Source organism: Phaethon aethereus (assembly GCF_964289735.1).
Source record: "Phaethon aethereus genome assembly, chromosome: 17".
In the NCBI taxonomy this organism is placed as follows: Eukaryota; Metazoa; Chordata; class Aves; order Phaethontiformes; family Phaethontidae; genus Phaethon; species Phaethon aethereus.
In genome coordinates, this window is record NC_138593.1 from 4041962 (window position 1) to 4065452 (window position 23491).

Sequence of the window (23491 nt, forward strand, 5' to 3'; positions counted from 1 at the left end):
CGTTCTTGTGGGACACATAGCTAAACAGCTCCCTTTTCCAGAGGCCCGCAACCTGGATCAGCACGCGGGGACCCCCCGGCCCTGGCAGCCCCCGGCAGAGCAGCCGCCCCATCAGCCGCCCTGTGCACACGTAGCGATTGCAGAGGTGCATTTAAGCACCCTTAAGGTGCCTTTAAGTACACTTAGGATCCTCAGGCTTCCTAAAGCCCTCCAGGATCCTGATGCTTCGGAAGCCAAAGTCGGTATTAAATTCATCAATATGCAAATTGCGCCATTTATTATGTCCCTCCCAGCAGATCTTGCGCCGGACACAGGGCTGACTGCTGGGTGCTTTGCTCCGGAAGGCACTGGATGAACAACCCTCAGCATCTCGTATCCACCCACTGCCAACCCAGGCCCTCCCAAACCCAACCACCAGTCCCTAAACATGGGCGATGGTGCTGGGAGGGATGGCGGGAGGGTTGGAGCAGGAAGGGGTTGATAGACACATGGGTGAGCCTCGGCAGCGTGGAAACGTCCCCTCCCAGGCATGAGGCTTTGGGGGTGACCAGGACACCGTGCTCCCCAAACTCCTTCACCTTCTGCCACAGAGACGGGGACCGGTTTTGTTGCCAGACAAGCCGACACACTAATACATGATCCAGCCAAATGCAATTCCTTGCACAGGCAGTGGTTGTGCAAAGGTGACGGCCGCCAGATTTCCCCGACGGGCTCCCCTAAGCCAGGGCCGCGGCACCAGCGCGGCACCGGCCCGGCACAGCCCTTGCACCTACGGCTGAGCCACCGACCGGGATGTGCAGCACAGGGGTGACTTGGTGCAACGCTTACGGGAAGGCGTCTCCTCTGCGCTGCAGGTCCGCAGCGGGTGACGGTGCGCGGCCTCCCTCACGCGTCCCCACCCGGTGCGACCTGCTGAACCGCAGCACTGGCAGCGCTAGCAGCAGCCCTCGCAGCACACGCGGTACGGAACCACAGACAATTAACTGCCTTCTTCAGCTTTGATGAGTTAAGGATGCGACTCCTTATCCTGGACTTGTCCCTGCTAGTACAAACCACAGGAGGACCCGAGAAAAGCTGCCCCCATGTCCCAGGCCATCCCCGCACCCCTTCTCTCTCACTGCAGGGACACCCCAGCCACCCCCCACCCCCTGCTGGGAGATGCCGCGGGCAGCTCGCTGCTTTTACAAGCGCAGGGAAGAGCACCCACGCCCCGCCGGCGCTGGGTGGGTGGGCGGGCGAGCATCGGGTGATGCGGTGATGGGGCGGCTCACGCGGCGTCTCGGCAGCCTCATCCTGCTCACCGCGAGTCACGCTGCAGCAGCAGGGCTGCAGCAACCGCCCGCGAGCGGCAATGCAAGGGAGCAAAGCTACACCGGGGAAGGGCACAGAGTCCCTGCTGGGAGCAAAACGGTGCCAAAACCTCTGAGCCGGATGCAGACCGACCCTGTGGGTGCTCCTGGGGCTCCTGGGCTGGGCAGTGCCAGGTGCTGGCATCGGCTGCAGCTTCCCTGTGCCGGCAGGCTCTGCTATCACCCGCGCTTCACCGCCACACCGGATAAGAGGAGTGGCCCGGGAACTGCGGGACGCCTGTTTAATGTTTAATATTCCTGGAAGCTGGTAACTGTTTGACAAGAGAGATAGGCGCTGACTCAGCGAGGAGCCGGGGATGAAAAAGTCATTCCCAAGACGACTTGCTCCTTTGCTGCTGGGAAGTCAGTACGAGCCGCTGCTATCCTGTTTTCAGTTGGGTTAATGTTAAACTTGAGGAGAGCAGCCCCACTGGCCTCACTCTCCCTTGCTAGGAGGTTTTCTCCCGTCTGGGAAGGAGGAGAGGGTGGGGAGGGGTGGTGCTGGACTCTGTCCACTGCCGGAGAGGAGCACTGCAGCCAAGAGTCCTCAGCCCCGCCGTGGGGCTGGGGCCAGCGCCATCCGCACCACCCCTCGGCATCGTCAGCGCTGCTTCCAGCTGCTGGGCAGCGAGAGGGGCGGCTCCCCTGGGGCGGGGGGCAGCGCGGACGAGCAGCACTCGCCCACCGGCGCCTGCGTCCATCACAGGGGAAGCGCGGAGGCTGTTAGGAGTGGTGGAGATGCACAATGGCTCCCTACTGCCTCGTCCCGCTGCTTTGCTCAGTTGTTTTTCCAAATAGCCCCGACCACAGTGTACAGCCTGCCCGGCCTGGCAGCACTCGTCTTGCTGCCAAACTGCCCCCCGCAAGCCCACAGGAGGGATGTTGGATGCAGGGTGCGGGATGCGGGATACAGGATGCTGGATGTGAGACACCAGCCTCCGGCCCCAGCCCAGCTCCGAGGCGGGGAGGGACTGCTGTCCCTACGTGCAGGGCGGCCTCAGGAGCCCACCTGGCCCAGGAGCCAGTGTGGATGGAAGCAGGAGCCATTAGAGAAATCAGCGCTACAAAGATGCATGTATTCATACATATTCTTTAAAAAACAGGAAACCCTTGCCCCATTTGTGAGGCTCTTGGGTGGAGAGGGGTCTGTGGGAAAAGTCGGGAGGGGAGTAGGATGTTTCTCCAAGGAGGAGGCCAGTGTTTCCCTTCCCTGTCCCAAGAGCCACCCATGAAGGTGGGACCCTCGGCTGCCGCCCCCTCTGCGCGCCGGGAACATGTCCCTGGCGTGACTTCTCGCCTGCTAGCGCCAACTCAGACAGCAACTGTTCCCAACCCCGATGCTGGCAAACCAGCCTGCGCCTCTGCACAAGTCCACTGTCCCCGAGGGCATGCCCCGCTCCACTGCATCACCCAGGCAGGCTGCCACCCGCAGACGCAGCAGCTCTGCACCCAACACCTGCCCGCGGCCATTGCCCAGTAGCACCCGAACGCTGGGACATCGCACTGCCCATTGTGCAAGTGGTGGCCAAAGGGTCACGGCCATGTGAGGACACAGCCGGGCACACCCCTTCGCCTGCGGAGCGCCTGAGCGGTGATATTCCCAAGGAGGAGCTCACGAAAGCGCACGTGGGCACTGTGGCACACAACGGAGATGCTCGTCCGGCCCTCGCACCGTGCACTTGCCCACCTCTGTCCCTTGCTCTTACCTGCTCTTGTCCACAGCATCCTGCTCGTCCATCTCATCCGCGCTGCAGGTCGCACTGGAGTCGCTGTCGGGGTTCACTCCGGGGCCTTTACTGCCTTTGTGACTCTCCTTCTTCTCGGCCTTGGGCGTCCCCTCCGTCCCTGCTGTCCCTCCGCCGCTGACGCCGCTTTCCGCCTTCTTGTCATTCCCCTTGTCCTTCTCCTGGCTGTCTTCGCTCTCTTCCTTCTTCACCTCGCTCTTGCAGGGCTCCTCGCTCACCTTCTCCTCCGGCTCCTCCGTTTTCACCACGTCCACCACCAGGTCCTCCTGCACCTTCTCCTCGCTGCTGGGCGGCTCGGGAGCTGCCTCCGGTGGAGGGCTGGCGGCAGGAGCTGGGTTGGCGGAGGGAGCGGTGGGAGCGTCGGGGAGTGTTGGAGCCTCTTCCAACTTGACTGCTGGTTCTGCGCTGGAGTCACCTCCCGGCCCGGGTGGTGCCTTGGCCCCGTTTTCGCCTCCTTCTTTGGCGTCGGGCCTCGGTGAGGGAATGCTCTCGGTGTCGGAGCTGTTATTTACTGCAGCTGAGAAAAGGGAAGAAATAAAAATAAGGATCAGCCTGAGATTCTCGCTTCCCATATCGCTGCCTCCGCCCCCTCCCATGGGAGGAGAACGCCCTCGTTCCTCCGAGGGGGAGACGATCCCAGGGCTGGGAGAGCTGCGCCGGGATCCCCGGATCCAGAGCCTACTAAGCAAGGGATGCTCCGGGGGCCTCTGCTTGCCCTGCACAATGACTGTGTTGTTAATCCCCACTCAAACACAAAACCACATGCCCAAAAGCCTGGAGATGGAGCGACTGGGAAGCTGGATTTTAAGGGAAAACCCTGGCTGTTGGCTGGATCTGCAGGACAGGACCTGCTCCCTCCTTGCCCTCTCACCCGTGGCTCTGGATCAGCTCTGCTCCCCCGGGGCCAGGCACCTCGCTGGCACCCTGCTCGCTGACTTACGTCGCCCGTGTCCCTGGCTCTGCCACCCCCAGGGAAGCTGGGGACCATCCCAAAACACCGCCCGTTTGTTGTTATTTAAGCCAACAGTGGCAAAAGAAAGGAGGTCAGGGTCGGCAAAAGCAAAGTGCTGGCAGTGCTGCGGGACGGGTTAATTATTACAAGGGAAAGATCATTCTCAAATCTGCCACCAATGGCTTGAAGTGAGCTGGACGCACAAGTGTCCATGCACCGCTGCAGAGGAAGGTCCCACTGAGGGGTTGTTTGTGGAGCTGGGGAGAGGATCGTTCCCACCGAGCCTTCGCCGGACAAACACGTCCAGGGCCAGGAGCACCCAGGAGACTTCCACGGTACCATCTCAGCACGTCCCCGCCGCACACGGCTCTCACGCTCGTGCCCAAAGGCTTCCTCCCGCACGTTCCTTTCCTTGTCTCTCTCCACAGCAGCACAGGACAGCTTTCAAATGCCGGCAGGATGAGCGACACAGGGGGACTGCGTCCCGAGAGCCGTACATCCGAGCACATCCATCCTTCCTCGGCAGGAAAACGCGCCGCACTCGTCAGGAATCTCGGCCTTCTCCGACCTTTACTCACTTGCAACCAAGCAACGAGGTGTCCCGTCCCCCACCCAGGGACGAGGTTTACAGCACGTTTTGGCCAAACTCTCCCCGACCGCCACTGGGTGCTACTCTGAAGGCCACACCAAGACATCCAACAGTGGCTCGGCCCAGGCTCAGCCTAGCTCTAGGCTCCAGCGTGCTCCCTCCGGGTGCCGAATCCACGGTCTACACCGTAACCCCCACGCCAAATCCTCCCCACCTTCCCTGGCCGGCCACATGGCCCCCTGACCCCGAGCTATCGCCTGAGCATCCCCAAATGTCCTCCCGGAGGCAGCAGCCACCTTGTGCCTAGCGGTGCCCTGGCACCTCTGCGCCCGCGACATTTCACCCCCGCTTACGCCCCTTCTTCAGCTCTGTAGCCCACCCCAGCAGCAGAACAAGAGATGAGGCTTGGAGAGTAAGGCTCGGGAGCATGTCAAGAGATCCGTCTCTAATCCCAAAAATACACTGTTTCCTCTCAGGCACTCTTAGAAAGAGCAATAACTACCTTTTACTTTGCGCCTCTGAGTCACGTATCACCTCGCACAAAGATTTACCTGGGATCTGCCTTGTAATGAGTCACTCGCAAGGACGGTTTGAAAAGATTTCCCATTTCGAGTCCCATTAGCCTGGGTGCTAAGGCCAGGAACCAGCGTGGTGCCAGCAGTGCTGGTTAAGTTATTAAATTACTTTGACAAAAGTCAAACGGGGCTATTGTTGGAAAATTATGCACATTTTCTCCAAACTTGCTGCCGTGCTTTCTAAGCGATAAATAGCTGAAAATTGTCACTTTCAAGTTGTTTCCTTTCTTTGGTATGGCTGGGAGGGAGAAAAACGCTGCCTTAAAAGGGAAAGGAGGAGGAAGAGACCCGCCAAGGTACACCAGCCTCACCGGTGGGAGACCGCGGCTTCCCCTGCCTTCGCTGGCAGCACGGGCTCCGCTGCCCGGGGCAGCAGCGGCAGCGATGCCCTGCCGGGACGGGGATGGGCACACACAAACCTTAGTGGGTCATCCCTCCTTGAGCCCATGCCAGGCTCCTCAGGAACCCACTGTGGTGGCTGTCTAACCCTGACAAACGCGCAGGGACCCTCCTTTGGAGGAAAACATAACGAAACATGATTTACAAGAGCGCACAAGCGCGCCAGGCCCCGGTAAGCTGGGTGCTCTTGGAGTGTGCGCTGATGGAAATTGGAAACCAAAGGGCTCCCAAAAATAACCATCCATCCATCCAGACACGGGAGGAGGCACTGATCCAGGGCACTCCTTGCAAGCATGAAATCCAGAGGCATCCAAAATGCCATGAGCGCTTCGTGCCACGGGATGCTGACACCTCGGTGTGGCTTTGGGGTGACAGACGTGACCCCCCCGGGAGCGCTGACATTTGCAGCCCGGGAGAGGCCGTGCCTCCGCCACGACCACGCAGCAAAGCTTGGAGAGCTGAGCACGTCCCCGCACCACAGCCCCCGAGACGCCTCACCTTCCGCCTCCTCAGCCATCTCCTCCTCATTGCCGCTCGTCCCCGACACCTCCATCTCCTCGTCCTCGGCCGCGGGAGGGAAGGCGGCTTCTTCGTTTTGAACGGCGGTGCCTTTTTTCTTCTTCCTCTTGGCGTTCCTTTCTTTCTCCTGGGGAAGAGGCAGAGGACGGTGAGAAAGAAGGAAGGCCCAGCGGGATGGGGAGCAGACAGTGCTGGTCCTGGTCCTGCTGGAAGGGCCGAGAGGGATGCTAACACTGCCACGGTCCCCCGGGTAAACCCTCTGAAAATCAGTCCTCGGGACCAGACCTGCTGGAAGCCCGGCAGCATGGTCTCACCTGGCCAAAAAACTTTGACCGCCCTGCAACGGACCCCCACGCGGAGCCCCGGCCCCAGGCGGCAGCGAGCCTCCGACGCACGGACAAAGGACGTGCGTGCAGCAGTGACCGGTGCAGTGCTGGCGAGAGCCCGGTGGTCCCGTGTCCCCTTGTTACGTGCACGTGACGTGCTCGTCCTGCACGTTTCCAGGGACTACCTCCAGCTACGCGAACGCGTGCGGCTGCGGCCCGACGCTCACCTGCAGATAACGAAGCTGACGCCCCAGATACGGCCCGGCCAACGTTTTCGCACAGCAGCTTTCGTGTCCCCTACGGCAGGCGCTGCCAAAGGACTTTGACTCCCGTGCCGGGGAGGCTGTCGCCGGTGGGCGGTGGGGACGCTCCATGTGGCACGGCATCCCGAAGCTGAGCTGCCTGGTGCCCCGTCCTGCCCGGGACAGCCCCATCCCCGCTCACCGGGGCACGTGCCACAGCCACGAGGGCACGGACAGCTGCTCCCTCCCACCGGCCTAAAGGAAAAGTCTTGGCTTTGCGATTGTTTCCTGCTCTCGCTGCTTGAGTAAATATTACCAGCAGGAACAGGCCCATCATCTCCGGCTCTCCCTGCAAACCCCACACGAATGACGTGTGTAGGACGTTTATTTACATGGATGAAAAGATAAAGCCGTGGTGGAAACGTTAACTTTGCTGCTGGATCTCTGTGCTGGGAAGAGCTGTTCCCCCCTTCTCCCCGCCTCAACTTTTCAATCCTTTAAAAAACTTCCAGATAAAACAAACAAATACAACTGCTTTTTGCTTGGAAACGCTGCTTGCTCAAAGATCTATTTTTATCAAACTGGGCAGGAGAGAGGGGAAAAAGGCACTTGAGAAAGGGCTCTGTGAAGGCGCGGAGAGGCGGCGGGAGGAAGGCAAGGCTCCGCGGTGCCCTCGCCCCGTCCTGGCGGCGGCGGCGGCGATGCCCCGGCACTGCCAGCGTTCGCGCCTCTGCCACGGCAGCGATTCAGCAACCGCACGTTTCTGTCTGAAGCAGCAGTTCCCCATCACGCTAATGCGGTGACAAAGCGCCGACGTTACTATGGCAAAGACTTCTCTGCCTCTTACTCACGGGTCCGTGACTCAGCCGCGGGCAGGAGCAGGCTCCCGGCTGGGGAATTAGCTGGGAACCGGCCTCTGCCTCAGCACCCTACTTGGCCAGAGCCCGGGGGCCGGCGTCTGCCGGCAGAGTGGAGCAGCGAGCTGCCCCCGGGGCACCGTGGGTCCCTCTCTTGGCAGACGCCACTGCTGGTATTTAGGGAAGATGATATGAAATCCAGGCAGCAGATCCCGGCTGCATCTAGCGGTACGCTCAGGCCACCAGCTCGCCTCTCACGGTGCCAACGGCGCTGGCCCCCTCGTGCAGTCTTGCTCCCAGCACCCTGCCCAGGGAAGGGGCCCCTCTCTGCTCTGCCGCCGTGAGCAGCCACAGGGCCGCCACGCCTGACACAGGATCCTAACCACGACTGCGGCGGGCATGGAAGAGTCTCTGCGAGCCATGCCTGGGACCAGCTGTCTCCCCCTTAATCCAAGCGATTACCAGCGAGGCCACGGGAAGGTGCCAGGACCGTTTGCTGTGGCCACGCTGATGCTCATTTGGTGCTATCCCAATCCATGGGGTCCCTGCTCTCTACCTGCCACCAGGTGTTTTTGCAGGAGCATCCAGGAGCTGGTGCCACTTGAGCAGTCGGCTTCGCCAAGACCACTGAGGAGACACGCTGTGCACCGCGAGGACGCCGAACCCTGCACGAGGGGTCACTCCATGTCTGCTCCTCTGCGCTGTCCTCCCAGGCACCGGGTCCCCAGCCAGCCCCATCATGCTGACTTCCAGCCTGGCAGGGGTGGGCAGCTCTTCCCCCACCTCTCCTCCTGCCATCCCACCGCTCAAGTTCACCTGCACCATCTGTCCTGGAGAAGGAGACGGAGATGCCACCAGCCCTCAGGTGCTACATCTCTCTGGCCTTCTGCCTCGCAGGGAGAGCAGCCGTCCCGACAAATTTGGCCCCTCCTTGCACTCACCACCTGATGTGGCAGCAACAGCCAAAACAGCTTCCAGTCCTCGCTACCGACATGGCTACCTCCCATCAGCATCGGCCTCAGCCTGTGCTAAGAGCAGGACCAGGCAGTCCCAGACCAGTGTGCCGTAATGATGCGTATTTGAGACCACGCCGGGACTATGCCTAACCACAGAGTGACGCGCGTGCTCTGCTGCGGGAACAGCCAGCAGCAACGGGAAGGGATAGAGAGATGATCCCACAGGCAGGACCTCTCTGCCCACCATGGTGAGGAGGATCTCAGCTCCCCACCCCAAGACCAAGGCTCTGCACCAAGGCAAAGTAGACTCGTTCACCCTCCCGAAGAAGAGGCCACCAGGCTGTCCTCCTGCAGCAGTTTTGCTGCGCGAAGCCAGCACCACCCAAAACCATCAGGGAATTGCAGCAGAGATGTTGCTTGGAGGTGGCCAAAGGATTGATCCTCCAAGCAGGACCAGCACCAGCCCAGGAGGTAACTCGCTCATCTTCGCTGCAGAAGCCAAAACAAGCCCCAGCAGTCACTAGACCAAAGTGACAATCGTACAGCAAAGAGGTCCCGGTGAAGACAGCGCCTAATCTCCAACTGCTAGCAAGAAGAGCAGCTCTGAGGACACCGTGTATCCCAACACCCTGCTTTCCTTAAGTGCTGAGATCAGTGAGTGCAGCGTGTGGAAGGTCAAGGCTAACTGACGCCGATGCCTGGGACACATCCGAGCCGCCCGGCAGCGAAACCAAGCCAAAACACACAACAGGGCAGATAAAGCGAAGCCTCAAGGTGGCCTGACCCTGCCCCGGCAGTAACGGGCTGCCCGTCCCACGGTGCAGCCGGCTGGCAGGGACACCCCGATCCATGGGGGGGGCTTGCAGGGGGAGGAGGGCGAGGACCTGTGGCACCCAGTCCTGTTGAGCCAGGACTGCAGTGGGACTCCACTCCTCGAGCGGGCTGGAGAAGGGTCTCACGAGCGCGGAGCAGCTCGGGGGAGAGGGGAAATGGGACTCCGCGCGCTGACACAGCCCGCGCGCAGCTCCCCGGCCTCTCTGTGCTCCTTCCCCGGGAGAGAACCTCTCCTTCACCCGCTGCAACCCAAACCCTTCTTCCTAACGCTCTGGATGCTCAGAGGGAGGGTCCCCTCCACCCCCAGACCCCCCCTGGCTCTGGCCAGCTGGGGTTCAGCACACAAGGGGACAAGGGGCTGCCAGAATGCCCGGCCCCATCCCACCCAGCACTGTCCTAGCGTGGGGAATGGGGACGCCCTGCGCCGCACCACGCTCTGCCACGTCTCGGGGACAGAGGGACCTTGCCAGGCTCTGCTTCCCGTCCCACAGCGGTCACCGTGCCCGTCCCCGCAGCTCCTCCGAGTCGCCTGCGCGCTGCCGAAACCCAGAGTCACACCTCCTGGAAGAGGAGGCTGCAGTATTCATGAGCCCCATTTGGGAAACGAGTAAGATCTGCTAATTAAGTTTACTCTTATTAAGTAAGAGGAAGAAAAGCAGAGCCGCTGTGTTTCCCCGCACGGGATCAGCAATAGCTGTTGGTGGCGAGGTCAGGGAATAATTTGGGGATGGTCACGGCAAAACTAGGTGATGCCACGCCGCCTCGCCACGTGCTGCCTCCGCAGAGGTCACGGCCGACTACTGGATATAGCATGAGATTAGGAGGCTCGGTTTGCTCGTGAATATATTTAGGAGACAGGAAGGAAGGTCTATGGCAATTTAATCTCAGTTGTTCTTTCATTTTATTCAGCTTTCTGGCATCTGCTGTTGCCACAAAACAATAGAGCACAATAAATAACAGCTGAACGTTCATTGTTCTTCTCCACAACCGAATCCCATAGCCTCCAATGCTCAAAAAATAAAATGATGATGCTGATATAAACTGCAAGTGAGAGTGAGCAATTAGACTGGAGAAGTCTAGCGGCTGCCTTGGAGGGACGGATGCAGGGAAAAATGTGGTTCTGCAGAAAAACACTTCCGTGATATAATTTCTGCAACATTAGGAAGCAGAGTAAATTAATATACACCGGCTCCACTGCCAGCTAAGCTGTACGATCTTATTTCAGATTCTCCCCAGTAATGAACAATGATATCTTTCTAATGCAACATTTTATATTCAGAGGGCTTGATGCACATTTCATTCCAGTCTTTATATTGGTTTTGGGGTCTTTTATACAGTTTGTTTGCTTTGTTTCTAAAAACAATTCGGTGAAACATGGGAACACAGGAGTGTCTCTGTGCATAAAGAATTAATAAAAAAGAATCACCGATGTCTTCTCTTTCTCTCATTCCTATAGACTGACTAGGATATTAAATTCCTGGGTGAGTCATTGAATGTTTTCCTGTCTTTCTTTTTACTCTTGCTGTAATAGCTTGCTTGGAGAGATTCCTGCATTGAACATTGTCCTTTGCATTTTCAAAGCAACCCCCTTGGGGGTTTAGCCATGTGAATTCTATTAGCCAGAAACTGGGAACCCCAGGATACTCTACAAATGAAATAATTATAATCCTTAGTTGCTCTTAGCAGTCCGTCCTACCTCCAGAACACCAAACAAGCCCTTCATTCACCCCGCACCGCACACCAGAGAAGAAGCGGCGTTCGCCCCTTCTGACGGGGAAACCGAGGCACGGAGAGACATGTGCATCCGCTCGCAGCCCCGAGGACAACCGACATCCGTGTCGGGACCAGCCTTTCCTCGCGCTGCCCGAAACCCCTGCATTTCTTTGGGGAAAACTGACAGGTTTCCAGGTAACTGCGGTACCGGCAAGGCGCAGAGCTGCGGGGCTCCCCGCTCCCCGGGGCGGAACAGCACAGCCCCGCCGGCTTCGAAGGATCTGCGCAGCCAGGACTGAGCTCTCGTCCCGGCCAACACACCACAGCCCCGCTCCTCCTCCTGCTCCTTATCTCCCCCCGTACCAGCCACGCTCCAGACACCCAGGCATCTCCCACGCAGCAGCTCCCCCTCCTCCAGACCTCCCAGGGCCAGACGGGTGGAAAACCCTTCCCTGTGCTGCTCCCCGCTCCCCAGTCCCCGGAGCTTTAACTCTGAGATGATAAAGCCCCCCCTCAGCTGTGGGAAGAATGCCAGCACTGGCTGGGAAGTATCTACGGGTGCGGGCTGAGACGGGGCTCTCACCATTTTCAGTTTGTGCTGCTGTAGGATCTCATCCAGGTTCTGCCTCTTCTTGTAGTTGAAGTAGAAGTTTTTGCACTGCGACACAGTCTTGGAGCCCACCATCCTGGCAATGGCTGACCAGTTCCGCCCATGCTCAAGGAGACCTGTAGTCACAGGAGGGAAAAAGCAGAAGGGTTTAACACCAGATATGCTCGCACAAGGGCCGCATTATCCATCCGGGATGGGAAACATCCTCTGCGCAAGCCAAACTCCACAGGAACAATATGGTCACTAGCACCCGTCTGCAAGGCTTCCTAGGCCAGGGGATAGCCTACGAGAGCCTGTTTTTCTTTCCAAGGGGAAAAAAGGCATTATGCTGACCGCCTCCGGAACAAAACGCGTCCCGCAGCCACGTCGCAGCCAGCCACCGAGCAGCCGGGAGCGTGAGCCGGGCTCCCTTCGCCCTGGGAGGGCTGCAGGAGGTGCTGCCGTGCCCGGGAGAACGTGGGGCAGCAGCTCGCCGTCTCTCCCACAAAGCAAAGGCTCTTCCCACCCGCCCGTGCCCCAGTGATGCTTTTGACTGGGGTGACAAGGCAGTTCAGGGGCTTGGAGCACAGAACGGCCGGGGAGGAACGGCCGGGGCAGGGAAGCGGCCGCGCAGCCCAAGCGATGTGCCGGGCTGGGAGGAGGCGTGCCAGGGGATTACTGCCGGGCTCAGGCCCATGGGCAAAACCAGCTTCCCGGGTCAGGCACCATGCCAAGGGCTAGCAATCCTGGCCAGACGGTGCCACCCAAGCACAGGGCTACTGCCAGTGCTGGGGCAACCCAGCAGTGAGGAGGAGGAGGAGGAAGGAGCGAGTCAGCACCCCACGTCCTTGTGGTCTCTGCAGGGGTGTCTGGGCACCCCTGGTCCTGCAGCTGAAGGTCAGAGTCGCAGCCACAGCCCAGGGATGGGTGCAGCGGGCACCCTGGCCCCTCCACCCCAGGCTCCTGGGTAATAAAGACCCTCCAGGCTTCCTGGGAAATAAAGCCTCGCTGCCTGCAGTCCTTCCCGGTGTGTGGCTGGTCCATCCCATGGTGCCTGGTGGGGCCGGAGCTGCCACCAGCCTGCGGGACGCTGCTGGCTGAGCTGGGTCGTGCCGGTCCGGCTGGCTCCTGGCTGCCCACGTGATGCCACCATCAAGCCAACAGCTCCCCGGGTCTCCCCTGCACCTTGTGTAGGGCATGGGATGGAGAGACCATGAGCCCAGCGGCACGGTACCGGCACAAAAGCTGACTTCAGAATGAAAACCGGCCGGGCATGAACCTCCTAAGAGCATCTTCCTCTTTTGTTAAGTGTTTTTCTGCCCAGAAGCCACCAACCGCAGAGCTTGGGAACAGACACTGCCCAGGCAGCTCCGTTCTCCATCCCCACACCCCTCCCTGGCTGCTCTGACGCCGTGGGGCTCGGGACCACAGCGGGTCCCACACCAGGGCTCCCGTGCATGGCCCTGCTTGTGCCCGGGAGCCAGGGCGGCTGTGCCCCAGCACTGATGCCAGCCTTCAGCCACGCTGCTGCCACGTGCCACCTCCGAGCCCCAGCCTGGACCCAAGCGCCAGCCCAACCTCTGCTTCAGCCCAGCAACAACCCCTCCCGGGACGGACTGAGCTCAGCACAGCCGCCGGCGATCAGGGCCTGCGGGACGCACCTCCGGCCGGGGTCCGTGCGCCCGTGCAAGGGGAGGGCATGGCATGGGGGCCATGGGTACATCTGCATCGAACAGACCACATCGAACAGTACCCCAGGAGAGATGAATCCCCCTCCCTGCTTCCCAGGTCCTGGAGAAAACCAGCAGTACCCAGCACAGCAGGAGTTAACAGCCAGCCCGTGCCTGTATCCTGCTCCGTCCCAGCACCAGGGCTTATCAAATTGCATGTCAGAGGCAGGCATCACACAGCGCTGAGCACCACAAAAGGCCGTGGCAAGCCAAGAAACAAGTTTGAGCTTTAACTCTGCAACTCCCAGCCTCGCTCCAGCCAAACCCACGACTTCCACCACCCCATCGGCAGGCTGGGACTTCTTCAAAATAACAAATAAAAAAAAAGGATGTCCGGCTACCAGCCGCGAGAGGTAACGAGGAGTCCTCCCCCCGCGTCGCTGAAGGCTGCAGGGGAAAACAGCACCGTCCCCTGTGTCACAACCCGTCCCCTGTGTCACAACCCGTCCTCTGTGTCACAACCTGTCGCTGCCATCCAAAGCAAACAAGCGGCTCGGCCCCCTTTGCTCATCACCGCGTCGGCGGCGCCGCACCAAGTGTGACAGCCAGGACCGGAGCCGTTTGCTGCGCCCTGACAAAGCCCCGAAACGCAAACACCGGCAGCGGCGTGCGGCGAGCCCCGGTGCTTCAGCGGGTGAGATGCCATGCTGTCTGGCCGAGGGAAACAGGAACCCGACACGGCGGAGCCCGGGGCCAGAGGGGTGATGGCTGCCAGTGCCAGCGGTCCCCAGCGCGGCGTGACCTTTGCCAGCCGCGGTGATGCCAGCTCCCGGCTGCCCTTGCCCCTGCCCAGGCTCGCTGTGCCCCTGCCCACCGCAGGGCTGGGGGACGGGGACGCTGCCGGAGGAGCTTGCAGCCCTGCCGGGCTCATGAGGAGGAAGCTGCCTGCAGCCCCTGCCTGCAGGACCCAGCAGGGAGCCCAGCCGCTCTTCTCTTCACATTAAAACCAGAGCAAAACAGCAACACCTGCTTCCCACGCTGTAATTATCTGCACGCTCGGGGAGGGACCAGCCGAGCCACCCCGGGACACGCCGGTAAGCCCTCGGCTCACCGGGCACCCCGGCTCGATGAGCTCTGCCAGCACGGCAGCCCCTGCGCCCCCGAGCCTCCGCCCCGCGCTCCCCGGCACGCCAGCCCGCCTTGGCATCGCACGGCTCTTCGTTCCGCAGCGCAACTGAAACTATGACTAACTGAGTTATCAGATCGTAACGAACCCTGCGCTCCCTCGCCGCCTCGGGGCGGGGGCTCGGGACGAAGGGTCTGCCCGCAGGCACGCAGCTACACGTAACCCTGAGGTCATCCCCCTCCTCCAGACCCCAACGCTGGACTTACGTGCTCCGGGTCCGGCTCCGGCAGGCAGGCAGCGTGCCCGGAGCGTGCGGGGGCGAGCTGGGAAGGACACGGGTGTCAGGGCACTTCTTCAAAGCCCCCCTGGGCACCGCAGCCCGCTGCGAAGCGCTGCGAGTGCTCCGCTCACACCCTCCCCACGCATTTTGCTTTCGCTCCCTCGCAGCAGCCGGAGACGGAGAAGAAAGCAAAGCCGGTTCCTTAAATCCTGGGGGCGAGAGGATTTCAGAGCCATGGGCGGCTGAGAGCGGCGAGCGAGCGGGCGCCGAGGCTGGAAACCAGGTCACAGGCTGGAGACTCCTGACCCCGATGCCAGAAGTTGGTGGGAACACATGCTCCGGCCCCAGCGCTCTTCCCTCCGGCGGGGCCGGCGAGCGAACGGCGTCCTCCGCGCTCCTCCCGCTCGCTCGCCGGAGCTTTCCAGCCGGCTGCAGCCGCGGTTGTTAAGGTGGATGGAAGCGCCTCCAGTATTTCCTCCCCTACCTCACCTCCTCGCTCAGCTGCTCGGGGCTACGGGGAGGCTGTGCAGTTTCAGGAGATGCCCGACGTTGCCAAGAAATAATAATAATTAAAAAAAAAAAAAAAAAAAGGCAGGAGAAAGGCGAAGGGGAAGGAGCAGCCAACCGTGTGCTGCAGCTCCGCTCCTGCCAGCCCGGGGACGGGGAGCCGGTGCCGTCGGTATGTGGCAGAGCAGCGAGCGAGCTCTAATCTGTTCCTCTGGCTGACCCGGGGCTCGCTGCATCTGAATGTGACCTCTAGACAGAGCATTAATAACGAACGTGGCGCTGACCCAAGCTGACAAGGGGTGCGGCCGCTTGGCACCCGCTCCCGCCCTCCCTCTCTCACTTTCTGTCTCCCTCGCTCTCGTCTGAATGTCAGCGGCAGGGGGAGGGATCCAGGAAAACAAAGCTTGGCTAATAGTTTCCTCTGCTCTCAAGTGAATCAAAGGCGCTTTTCTTTGGGGACCTTCACGCCGGCGAGCCCTGTGCCGCACCGGCGGGATGCCGTGGCACGCTGGCACGCCTCGGCCGCGCGGCCGCTGCCCCGGCGCAGGAGGGATGGGGAGAGATTTGGCATCGGTCTCGCCACGCACGGGTGGATGGGGGCCTCTGCTCCGGTACTGGCAAGCGGAGGCTGAAGGAAGAGGAGCCCGGAGAGCGCGGCAGCGTGCGTGCTTGGCGTCTTGGGGCGTGGAGGAGAAACCTGGAGGGGCAGCGTGGCGGGCGAGGGCCGTCAGCTCATGCCCTCTCAGCTCTCCGCAGCCGTGGGTTTTTACCGGAGCCGTTCCAAGGCTCTCCGGCACGGCCACCCTGCTCCACCCAGGGCTCAGCGAGGGCAGAGGGAGCCCATAAAAGGGTCCCTTAATGGGAGCTTGTGTGGATTAACAGATCAAGGTTACAGGGGAAAAACGAAGCGATCTCGTTCCCCTACACCCGATGGTACCTGGTACGATCCTCCAGCCCCTCTCGCACCGACGCTCCCTCCCGGGAGCAGGGATGGAGGCAGTTCTGCCTACGGCACAGCCAAAATGTGCCGGAACTCCATCCCAGAGAAGGACCGGCACTACGGACTCAGCAACACCACCCATGGCATCCTGAAAGCGTGGTCAGCATCGCTGAACTGAATTAGGGCATCGCTGCGCCACCTTCCCCCGCCGACCCCGGGGCAGTTCGCAGCGTGCGGGAGAACCGAGGCACAACTTCTCCAGGGCCACGGAGCCAGCGGGTGGCGGCGGGTGGCCGAGGAAAGCAGCGGGTACGGTGCGCGGGGGGCGAGCCCACGTCCCCGCAGGCGCTGGGGCGTTGCTGGAGGGACCGTTGCACAGAGCGCCGGCTCGGCGTGCTCTCGTCGCGGCGGCGGGCGACGCTCACGCTTCCTCAGGAAGGCAACACCAGGACCAGCCTGCCGCGCTCCCACCGGACCTCTCCTTCAGCGGCTGGACACACGCACGTCTCTGATGTGCCCCACGGCTACGAGGGAGCTTGCAGGGCAACTCCCCAGCAGCTTTCGTGCCCACCACATCACCTCCCTGGAGGGAGGCAGTGCCACCAAACGAGGTGTGGGAAGAGATTCGGGACCCCCAGCCAGCTCAGCTCCAGTGCCCTCTCCCCGCTCCGCGGGCCCTGGCTGGGGACCCTCAGCTCCCCTTTGGAGGAGCCGGTCGCTGCACTGCTGCATCAACCTGCTGCAAAACCATCGAGCCCTGTGCCCCGACCGCGGACCTGCCCGGCTCTCCCCCTCCTACCACAACCCTCCTTCTGTGCTGTGTCCCCATCCTTTGAGCCCAGCCGACCGCTGGGAGGGGCGGGAAGCCTCCCGCTGGGACGCCTGCTCCCCGAGAGGTGCCGGCCCCTCCGCTCCGGCCAGGGAAAGCCGAGTCTCCAGAGCAAGGCAGCGAGTCCAGGCGCAGCAGCCGCTCCTGGCGGCACCGGTTCTCTCCCTTCACCTGGTTCGGATATTATTCCTGCTCCCTTATTGTTGAAAAAATAACGCTCAAAATTAAAATGCAGGCTTTAAATTATAGTAATTACCCAGCAGTTCCTCCTGACAGGCCTTTTGTGTTTCGTTCACTGACACTCACTAAGCAGATCCTCGCAGTTTGCTCCTACACGCTCAAGAAACATCCAGCCAACGGTAGCAGAAAGCGCAGCTCCGGGGGCACGGCGGGCAGCGGCGCTACGGGCTCTATCCCCGGGGTAACACCCTGGCTGCAGAGCAGCGAAGCCCCAGCCCGGGACGGCAGGGACGGGACCGCAGCCGACCACAGCCTCTGCCAAGGCAAGCGTGGCCCATTCAGGCCTCGGACACGGTTTTGCCCTCGTGGCACCCAATCCGCCCCATCCTGGTCGTTTCCGCCACGTCTCTTCATACAAGGTTCACGGCAAACACGCGGTTTGCTCGGGGCGGGCAGATGCCAGCGCTCTGCCGGCGCCGGGGACGGGCGGGCTGGGCTGCCCTTGCTCCGAGCTCCCCTTGCACCCAGCCTGGATGAAGGGCACTTGGGTGGGGGACCCCAAGGCATGTCCCACCCCAGGACCAGCAAGAGGGACAACACGCAGCAACCGGCACGGGCTGCAAAGCAGCTTCTCCAGCCCACGTTTAGTACCGTCACCGGGTCTTTACAGCAGTAAACATCTTCAGCTGGAGAGGGGAAGGCTCCAGCACGAGCACAGGGGAGATGAAGGGAGGAAGGCACGGAGCTTGGCTCCATCCCGGCTTCCCAGCACCACCCGTGCTGCAGCCAACTCCTTGTACGAGCAGCGGCTGCTCTGCCAGGAAGAAGCGATGGAGAAAGAATGCGAAGACCTAGACAGACCTACCTCCCCCTGCCCTTCAGCCCGCGGCTCGTTCAACGTAACAGCGCAGACCCAAACTGGGGTTGGAAGAGCACACGCTCGTGCTTGCGTTTACACACCCACTCGGGCTCCAAACAGATCTTGTGCAGCGAGACAGCATCTTCAAAATGTGATGGGAGATGGCTGGTTTCTACCGTGGCATTCCGTGTCACAGGGTTTGGCTGTGTGTTCATTTGAAGAAATCAGTATTTTAAAAAAAAACCACACTTTTTTTTAGTTTTGTGGACAGAATGGGACTGGGGAAAAATGGTTCAGGTCCGTCCAAACCTCCTCTGAGTTGGTTGTCGGCAGTACTGAAAATCAGCCTTCAAAAGAATACCTTCTGTATCCACGGAAATATTTTACATCCACCCAAAATAAATTATTCAGCAGTCTTTATGGGTTATTTAACTCTCTGACATCAGCTTTCTACATTCGTGCCCGACCCTCCTCTGCCTCATCATGCTGACTCCATCCCGTGGCCTCTCCACCTCCTGGGCCTGGGAAAAGGCGTAAAGAGCCCGAGCTTGGCTCTGCCCCGAGGGTGAAGAGCGAAGAGCCACGGCAAGGCGCCGGAGGGCCCGAGGTGAGCAAGAAACTGCCATTTCCACACGCCCCTTTTCAAAGAACAAAACCACTTGTTAGACACCGGGGGAAAACCCAGAGCCGGCGCGAGAACAGATACCAGACTTTAAAGAGTAACGAAGGTCAGGCCGAAACCTCCCGGTTCATCGAGTTCAGCTCCGGCGCTATCGTGGCTGCTCCGTGACGCCGGCGGCGAAACTCGGCGGAGGGGCCGGGGGCAATAAACCCACCCGGCTGCCCCAGGTCGGCGCTCGCCCGCTGCTTGCAAGCTCCCTTCCAGCCTAGCTTTGGCTCCTGCCTGCGTGGGCTCCTGCCAGCGCATCCCCCAAAGGCAGGAGCTGCCTAAATGTTACCTTTTAAGGAGCAGCCGCGTCCCGCTGCCGAAAGCCTCCGCGCCCTGCCCGGCGGCAAAGCCAGGCGGAGCAGCGGGTGCTGCCCGCTCCCCGGCTCGGGACGGGAAGTGGGGAAATCCTCGAGCAACTCCGGTTAATCAAAACCTCCTGCTTTTAGGATCACAGCCGCGGTGCAACGAGGCAAGATCAGAAAAACACGCTACCCCGTAATTATACCAATCTCCGCACGTTTTGACAGACTAGTGAATCAAAGTTTATTGCGTAATAAAAGTGTCATTAAGCAAGAACTTTCCTCTTGCTAGGTTTTCGTTCCCCTAGTTAACTTTAATAACACGATACTCCTCTTTATTGTCTCTCCCGGCAGACACGGTCCTGCCTTCTCCCACTTGGAAACTCTCCGTGCGGCTCTGCGGCTCTGGAGCAGAGCAGACGACTTTGGCGTCTCGCTGTCCCAGGGCTGTTTCCTCTTACCTCCCTGAGCAGCGACGACATGAGGTTTCGTGCCATGTACAAAAGAGCCGGGGGCGGACGGCAAGGCCAGGCTGATCCGGCTGGCGGGTGCCGGCAGCGGAGGTCCCCACATCCCCGTCTGCCCAAGCGCCCCGGGGCGGCAGGGCTGACTTGCCACAGGGCTCACATCTTGCTTGTTTAAATCCCTGAACCAGCCGGCTGTGGGCTCAGACTGGGACCAGTACCGGGGGAGAGCGTGGCTGGGGCGGCCGAGTCCTTAGGGTGAGGACGACGGTGCCCATGTCTCCAAGCCCACCTCGAGCCGGGCGCCCGCCGCCGCCTCCGCGCCTGCCCAGCCGTGCCGGCAGCGGGCTCTGCCACCACCTCCTCCAGCCTCCGAGGTTACCTCCAGAGTTTCTCAGACTCTGCGCGTCGGAAACCCCCACCGCGCCAGTCCCTGGAAATGCCAAACAGCCAGTTCGAAGCATTAAAGCAGCTGCTTCCTGGCAAAGGGGAATTTAGCTTCTCTGTAGGAGTCTGGTGTTGCAATCTCAGTTTCCCAGGTTGTAACGGAGGGGAAAACATCAGCAATCGGGCTTTACACCAGCAAATCTCCCTGCCTCATCCTGGCCCCTGGGCTGGAACAACGCTACGTGCTCCCACGCTTCATCCTTCCTCCACGCAGGCTTTGGCAGCTGGTTTTAAGACTCCTTAAGCGCACCTCCAGCATCCAGCATAAAACAGCACGAGGCACTTTTTAACAACCAGATGCGATCTCCAAAACAAAGCGGCGCTCAGAAAAGATCCCTCCAACGACCCGCCCCTGCTCGGCACCTGCTCACCCCATTACCTGGCCGCGGGCCAGCGTGCTTGATTAAAGTCTATCTATTAAGTTTTGCATCTATAGAGAGCCCCGTTCAGCAACGCGCAGGATTGGCACTGGGCTGTAAAGAGGGTTGGAACAGCTTAAAGGCGAGTGAGCCAAACGCTTTGGGATATTCACAGGCAAAGTAATCCAAGTCCGCAGCTCCCACCGGCACCTGGGCAGCCGGCGCTCCAGAACGCGTAATCACCAGCCCGGCAGCAGGTGCATGTTCCAAGCAGAGCCGAACCCGCCAACACGCCTGTTTGCATTTGCCATCCCCAAACGGCACTCATTTCCATTTTAATTTCCCATTTACAATCCTCACCGGGCCAGGAGCGTCGGCAGCGATGCAAACGGGACGCGCGGGCTGGGGACGTGAGCTCGACAGCCCGTCAACAGGACGTGACTTTGGCAAAAAAAATTAAAGCAGCGAAAGAGCTGGCGCAGGAGCGGCACGAGGAGGGGAAGTGGCAAGAAGGGCTGTGCTACGCTCAGCACTTTTTGCAAACGGTCTCAGCAAAGGCTCTGAATCAGCTCCAGGACATAAAGTCGCCCCGCGCCGCACGCAGCTCCACGACACGCGGCTGCGGAGCACCGGTGCTCGCCGTCCTCCCCTAAGTCCCAGAGCTGCACACACAGGCAGACGCTCTCAGCGTGTCTGGAACAGATTGCGCCGATAGCACGAACCTCCGGAGAGCGAGGCGAAGCTACGCCTCATGCTACAGGCACCAGAAGCTGCAAAAAGCAACAGGCGGAGCGCCTTCCCCGCTTCCGACGGCCGGCTCCTGCCTCGCGGGACACACGTGGGCTCCGGCCACAGCCCAGATGTCTCCGGTGTCGGCACAGCTCGGGGGCCGGAGAGGCCGAGCACACCCCCCGTGCCACTGCCTGCTGCCCCCCGCCCACCGCCCGGGCTCGCTGGGAACAAACCAGCAGCGAAACGGGCAGAATCCGGCCCCACGGCGCAGGGCCCTGCACCCTGCGCCGACTCCAGCGGTCGGACACCGTCCATCCCCCACGGCTGGGTTATCTCCAGCAGAGCCATCAGGACAAGGAAAACGAGCGGCTCACCTTTTTTAGCCGTCTCCATCTCCTCTTCAGTCCAGCGAGAGCTTTCGTTCATCTCCAGAGAAGCTGGGAAGGAGGAAGGAAAGGAGAGCGGTCAGCTGTGAGCGGGACCCAGCAAGCCCGGCGAGCTCGGAGGAGATGCCCAAACCCTGTCCCGCGGCCCTGCTCCTCGGAGGCGTGACAAAACGCCGCACAGCGCAGAAGCGCGTCTGCAGGGAAGGCTGTCGCGGCGCGGGCTCTCAAGGCTTTTCCACACCACGATAACCCATGCACAGCATCCCCCCGGGATGCGTCGCAGTGATGCAAAGCCTCCACTTTGGGACTGGAAGCGAAGCCAGATGGCTTGAGGGTGGCAGCAGATTTCCTGCTGATTTGGTGCCACGCACTCTGGCCCGCCAACAACAGGTACCCAAGATGGAGCCGACTCCGGCTGCGTGCTTTGGAGGTGGCAGACGCAGGGCGGAACCGTCGTCCTCAGGAGAGACGGAGAAACAGCGTCACCTCGGCGGTGACTCTGGCCGACCGCATCCGTCAAGGGAGTTGGCCGTGCTTGACCGCGGGCTCCCTCGGTGCCATCACTGGGCTCTCGGACACCTCAGAGCCACTTCCAGCAATACCGGGGGATCGCCCAGAGCAGCGCCCGTCGCAGGGGGACATGCTGCTTCGGCTGGGAGAGTCGGAGAGGGGCGACAGCACCTGATGCTCCCCCTCTCCCCCACCCCAGGCACAGTGCCGGGGACACCGAGGTCCTGCATAAAGCCTTCACTATGCAACAGTCCTGCTGGCAGCCTGGCACTAGAGCAAACCCTACAATAACAAACCAGGGTGTGAGTCAGAGGCAAAAAACAACTCGGTAAGGAAACAGATTTCCGGCTCAGGCTGCCAAGGGGTTATTACACTAAACAACAGGCAAAGCATTATTTCAACAATGATGAGAGATGTTTTGACAGTGTCCTTTTAAAATGGAAAACAAGCTGATAGGTTCAGGATAAAGGATAGGAGTGAGGAGAGAAGGGAGCATCTTCCAAGAAGCTCTACAAGAAGCTGAGACCCCGCGGGAGGACAACGTGAGCTCTGATGCCCGCGGCACCGGGCAGAGGAATCTCCTTCACAGCCGGCCGAGCACGGCTGCAGGTGTCACCTCCTGGAAGCCAGCACGGGCCACCGCCTCCCCCAGCAACGCCGTCCCCCCGGGATGCCGGCCAAGAGGGAGGGAATCCATACCTTGCTGCTCGCCCCGGCTGTGGGCAGAGCTGGGGCCACGACGCTCGTTTACGTAAAAGCAAGCGTCCCCGATGCGCTGTGCAAGGCCCTCCGCTCAGCTTGAGAGTGACTGTTATTGTATGGTAAAGAAATGTCAAAGAAACGGCCCGTTTGGTTTGATTAATGGTATTTACTGAGGTTGCACAGTTATGAAACAGATGCCTACGGGGAGCTCCGGCACGCTGCAGTTAAACCACAATATGGTTTTGTGTTGTTTTTTAATGTTCAATTGGTATTTAAAATGCAATAACTTTCTTAGCCAACCTAAATTAAAGCACTATTGGAGAAACATAAAGTGAAACCAATTGCTCAGATAAGTCACTGGAATCGATCCATTCCCTTTTCCCAATTTAACACGGTCTAAAGTCTTTTCCTCACGTTCACAGTGAAGTTTATCGAGGACTCTGAGACGCTGGGATAAAAAAAAATCCCATCTAAGTTCCTGGCATTATCTGCTGCTGCTTTGCAGCATTGCTTAACACGTTCGAGAGGGAGAGCAGGGCTCCGTTGTGCTGGGAACTATTTATATCGCCTGTATGAAAACAGAGCGCTTGCAATCAAGGCTTCAGCCAGTTGTCAGCAGAGGAACAGGGAGGCGAAACACCTCCGGGTGATTTATAGCACATGGAACAGAACAAGCAAGAAACTGCAGGGCAAGGAAACCAGGAGGAGTCACCCTGCTTTTATTTTTACTTGCCTTAGGTAGCACAGTAATAATTTTGTACTTGATAGAGTAGAAAGTGTAGAAAAATCAGCCAAATTCCTTGATGCCCTGGCTTCTTTAAGTCAATCTGTGACCACTACTGATGCTGCGGATGGACAAGGCAGATGCGCCCGACGTGGGGCTGTG

The 23491-nt window shown here is 60.2% G+C and overlaps 1 protein-coding gene across 1 annotated transcript in view; it reads right to left on the reverse strand.

Moving 5' to 3' along the window:
• The window catches only part of NCOR2 (nuclear receptor corepressor 2), a gene marked incomplete at its 5' end in the record, with an annotated part of 178131 nt that overhangs the window by 37499 nt on the left and 117141 nt on the right, over window positions 1-23491 (reverse strand). Inside the window, 4 exons of the mRNA XM_082007798.1 lie at window positions 3056-3611; window positions 6108-6255; window positions 11640-11782; window positions 21382-21444. Of these exons, the coding sequence (XP_081863924.1) occupies window positions 3056-3611; window positions 6108-6255; window positions 11640-11782; window positions 21382-21444 (910 nt within the window). The remainder of the gene's footprint in view (window positions 1-3055; window positions 3612-6107; window positions 6256-11639; window positions 11783-21381; window positions 21445-23491) is intronic.